General features: G+C 39.8%; 1 protein-coding gene across 1 annotated transcript; it reads right to left on the reverse strand.

Annotated features, from left to right (window-relative positions):
* Positions 1 to 3,806: 3,806 nt before the first annotated feature.
* Positions 3,807 to 5,327, reverse strand: LOC125511268 (anthocyanin regulatory R-S protein-like; the record flags this gene model as incomplete). Its single annotated transcript, XM_048676594.1, is given in 3 exon segments — positions 3,807 to 4,290; positions 4,376 to 4,798; positions 4,878 to 5,327. Coding segments are annotated over 3 exon segments (948 nt in total), but the record flags the coding sequence as incomplete, so codon positions are not given.

A 5,327-nucleotide genomic window follows, 5' to 3' on the forward strand; every position in this document is an offset into this window, starting at 1 on the left:
CTCTGGTCGACAGACTGTGGAGACAAATTGGTGACCGGCCTCGGCTTGGAATAGTAGGAAATTGATGCCTACTGTGACCAGATGAGATCAGATGAGCACTCTCATGGTCTTTCTAACAACCAACATTAACAATTCATTAACTTTTTACTTTCCTTTCTTGATCCCTTCTGCAGTCTCTCTACTATCCCTTACCATGATGTGAAGGTGGTATACTAACGTGATAAAAAAGTTATACCACCAAGATTTTTTGTGACAGACAGCATGACGATCGGAAACCGTCACCATGCACTTTCGATGAAGAAAATTGGTTTTCCATGACACAAGTGAACTGTCACTAAAAGCCATCCATTTTTAGTGATATCTAGGTCATCATAAAAGTTATGACATAGAGATATCCACCACGCGCTAGTATACTCATTGGGCCGATACAACAGTATTTATTATTTCGAACAAGTCCCTTGCCCGTCACGCATGGCGGGTGAACAGTGTCTTAGTCATTTTTTCCATTAGATAAGCCTCAAAATTGTCAAATTCAAAATCAAAGACTACAATACTCAATCATTACGGAGCTTCTTCATGTGTTTCTTTCAAATATGGCCAAGATGACACTGCAACAAAAATTTGGTTTTTGTCTCATCGATCTTTTGAAGACATTTAGCATCAACGTAAAGACGACATTAATGCATTCAAGATCTAATGAACAACCCATTCTTAATGGGTGCAAAACCATAAAACATATTCTTCAAATATGTGGAATAACCGTTGTTATCTGTTCTAAAGTAATATCCATCACGTAACAAAAAAGATCCTGATATAATGTTTCCACATAATGTTGGAACCAAATAAAAATTATTCATCCCTAATATGAATTTTGAAGGAAGATGTAAGGGCATAATGCTGACGGCTTGAGCAGCAACTTGAATACTGTTCCCAACACACATCTGCACCTCATTCCTTGTCAGTCTTCGCGACTTGTATAGTATATAGCATTCAGCCCTACGATCATATCGAAGGTGCTAAAATTCTCAAAACTTTCTCTAGCTCTGGGTCAATACAAGTAAGAATTATACATTGTACCGTGGTAACATCATGAATATCGGTCTAATCCACATTTCTGTCATCCTCCGTGGCTTCAGTGCCCGAAGCTTCTGGAAGATCTACTTCTAGACTATAATCTTTCTGAGCGCTGCTAAGGACAATTCTTGGGCTACAGTCTCAGTATGCATAGTTACTGCTAGATACAATTAACTTCTCTTTCTCAAGCATCCGAACTAAGTTAAAGGTGGTGTTGTGCGCCATCTTATCTACAATGAAACATGCAAATTCACTTGGACATTATTCATAATTAATTACACTTTAATTAGCAATTTAATTTTAGAGTGTGCTTCCACTAAAAGCAACACTCCTCATAATTGATTTTAAGTGATTCAAAACTTGTGGCTCAATTCTTTGTCATTGATGTTATATCGCTCATGACGAAGAATTAGACCAGTGGGCCAACTTATCGATCACATCTCATGTGACACTTCTTCATCTTTTGATGGACAAGTTCTGAACTCAAGACCATCTTGTGTGCTCATTAAGACAAGCAAGTGCCTTATTGCTTAAACCGTTGGCACCCACTTCATACACAAGAAGTCTATCGTACCCGTGTTACATGGCACATGTCAAAGTGACATATATTCCAGACGGTGCTACACTTGGGAGGACACTAACTACTTGATATTTCTGTGTGAGGGATCCCCGTATAAAACATGACTATCGCATATCAAGCATGGTGCATAAAAGGGATTAAAATCATATACAATTCAAAATACATGTGATGTGGCAACCGTTTTTGCTGCTATGGCATCAATTTCTAAAACTCTATCGTGGTAGCAGAAAACGTTGCCATGGCAACCCTTTTGTTGTCTAGCAGAACCTTTCTGCCATGGCCTGTTTTTCATCTTTTCTTCACGGGGCACTCCTTCTACACATAAGGTTTTTTTTTTGCATCAAGGTCCATCGCTGCGAAAATTGTCACCACCATGTACTTGCACTATAATTGTTGCTATCTCCATCATGTCGTACAATCATATGGCTCCCACCATCATGTCGTACAATCAATTATGCAAGATTATATTCCTTTTTTACTTCTCATTAACCCTCATCATTATTCTCCTTTCCGCCTATACTCACGCTCACATATTACACGAGTGTTATGTGGATAATGCAGAAAGATTGTGTGATTGTTGTGACTTGGTCGGCCTAGGGTTGGTTTATGATATGATTGCCATTAGATAACGAGAAAGATATTAGTAATGTTGAGTTCCCAATATAATATTGACATTCTTTCTGAACCTTTGGTAACTAGAGTGTTAATTTTAAAGCCTTGCTTCAGGAAAAGTAAGGGCATGTTTATGTTTATGTCCTAATGTTTCATGATTGCTATCAACTATAAATTATATACAATACTATAAACTATATACAATTGTTGAGCACCGCTATTCTAATGGGTTAACATACTATGAGACTCCATCACATAACCGTGTTCATGTTGAGGTAGGATTCACAATCGAAACTTATTTGTTTATCATCTAACTAGTCAAGGACAAGCAGGGACTAACCTTGGGGTGTTGATACGTCTCAAATATATCTATAAATTTTGCTATGATCATTCTAATTTTATATCATTATTGCATAATTTTGGCATGCTTCTAAAGAATATATTGTACTAATCTATTAAACCATTGCCTAGTGCTAGTTATTTTCTACATGTTTTTAATTTTCATAAAACATTATTTCATGGATAGAAAAAATAAGACAAAATACTTCACGAAGTTTTGGATCAGGATGAAGCCAAAGCCCACAAGATCTAGAAGGGAAGGACCTTGTGAGCCCCACACAGCCCTGACTCGTGGCATATGGCTAGGGTGCGAGGTGGAGGCCCGTGGGTCCCACAGAGTGACTCTCCACTGCCTCTTTCTTTATCTCCATTTGTAATGCTTCAAAACCCCTATTTTTATTTATCAAGGATTTTTTATACCGCCGCGACCTCCTTTTCTGTGACACTCCAACGTGGAGGACTTATTCGGTACTCCGCCAGACGGGGGAATCGTCGCCAGAGGTATGTTCATCAACCTTGCTTCCACCATGTCCATGTGTGAGTAGTCCTTCTTGGACTATGCATCCATAACAGTAGCTCGATGACATCTTCTCTCTCATGTTCTTCTATACAAAGATCACTTGAGCTGCCTAACATGATTGTGATCCATCTTATGTAACTATTGGTGTATTTGTTGTGGTGTGATGTACTGTTACTTTATGATCATATCTATATATGATTTATAATGAATTCTTATGAGTGCTTTGTTGCATGTTTTATGGACACATATACTATCTAATTTACTAATCTAGCACCAGTCATGTTTAGATGAATTATGTCCAAGAGGGGCTTGCATATGTTAGTTGGGTTTAACCTTGCAACTAATCTACCCCACTGCTGAAAGTAGAAAAGGTCTTAGGATATAAAGATAGTTTCTCAGTTGTCTCGGTGATGAGCTAGAGGTAAAGAGAATAAATTCACTATAGTATCTCAGTTTGCTTAGTGAAAATGCTCTGGTTTACTTAATACTTGGATATGCATGATGGATAGTTGTCTCGGTGGAGTTTTAGATATAGATGTAATTGGATAAGAGTCTATGATACAAGGACGGAATGCCTGTCTGCAATAATTCCATATATAATCAATTACAAAAACTTCAATTTAATTGCACAATTGTAACTTGTTCACAACACCTATGCTATGTTTTCTAGAGAGATGCCACTAGTGAAGTTATGGATCCCGGTCCTTTATTCCTCATAATCACAACCTCGATCAAACTCTTTTTTTTTGTTTTTTTTGTTTTTACAATCTGAACCATTTTGTTTACTTTCTTTCAATCATCAATTCCAACCACACTATTTGTTAATCCTTGTAACTGGCAAGGCTAGTGAGACTCACAATCTCACTTTCTAAGTTTTGGACCAAGAAGAAGTTATCTAATTGTGTGTAGGTGACGTTCATGGACTGTAGACAAGTGCTCCATCAGATTGATAAGATTGGTTCTTCACTATAAGAAATACTTGTACCGCAAACCCTTGCCCTTCAAGGACCAACAGCTGTGTCCACATGGCATAAAGATTAGCTGGGAATATAAGTACCAATGTTAGGTCATGTTGTTGATATTAATTATTTCAGCGGATGCATATAGCTTTCTGAAGCGCTTCAGTGATCATCCCAGGTGCAATGGCAGCAGAACCTACTGCAAGCTGCAATAATCCAACAATGATTGGTAAATAAAACAATAACATGGAGCCTTAATTAACACTGCATTATCTATATTATCGGACCAACCTTAGAAGTTGGTGCGATCGAGGCCTGCTGAGTAGCTCGTATCTTGAGATCAAGAAGACCTTCCGGTGTGGATGCGTGCACAGAGACGATGTCCAGGCGGAGGCTCTTGATAGCGTCGAACACCCGTGTCATCAACAACTCCTTCCATCGGCACTGCACCTCCAAGAGCACCTCCTTGTCCATCACGGTCACATTAACAATGTTGCTTGGGCAATCATTGTCCTCCCTCTCCGTCTCTAGCACCTTCCTCTTTGATCCAGTTGATAGCTTGATCTTCTTCCTGCCGACAACCTCATGGAGCCCCCGTCCCATTGCTTCATTTGGGTGCGATGACGGTGCCCTGCTAGTTTCTAGCTCTTCTACCCTTTGTTCTAGCTCTCTGAGATAGGTTATAGTTTCAGCTAGGATGGATGCTTTGTCCATCTGGAAACCAGAAAAAGTAAAGCTATGAAAAACAATGTATGTAATTTGCTAACAAGAAATGGGTGTTAGATATTACTACCTTGTTAATGGACGGGACCATTGACTTGAGAACTAGGAACATATCATTGAGCTTCTCTCGGCGCCTCCTTTCCGACAGGACATGCGTCTTGATGTTACTTTCTTGAGGTCTCGCTGTCCATGCACCGCCGGCTATAGCTTTCTTCAACAACTTTTGTGACTCCCCGGTGACCCGCGCAACCACGTCTTCACAGTCAGATGACCTCTTCCACACCGTAAAGCAGGATGGACGGGAGCCTTTAACAAAGCTACTTAAAGTGATGATGGCATCATCAATGCTCCGTGTGTCCATGTCTGGTGCCATTTCCAAGGAAGACATGTACTCAAATGACCTTTCCATGACCCAGTTGTCCTCAAGAGAACGCACATCCAACTCCTCGATGAGGCCATAGAACTCGTCCACCTCCTCGGTGACATGATCAAGGTTGACGTCGGACATGCACTCGACCTC

The sequence above is a fragment of the Triticum urartu genome, chromosome 5 (genome assembly GCF_003073215.2).
Source record: "Triticum urartu cultivar G1812 chromosome 5, Tu2.1, whole genome shotgun sequence".
Lineage (NCBI taxonomy): Eukaryota > Viridiplantae > Streptophyta > Magnoliopsida > Poales > Poaceae > Triticum > Triticum urartu.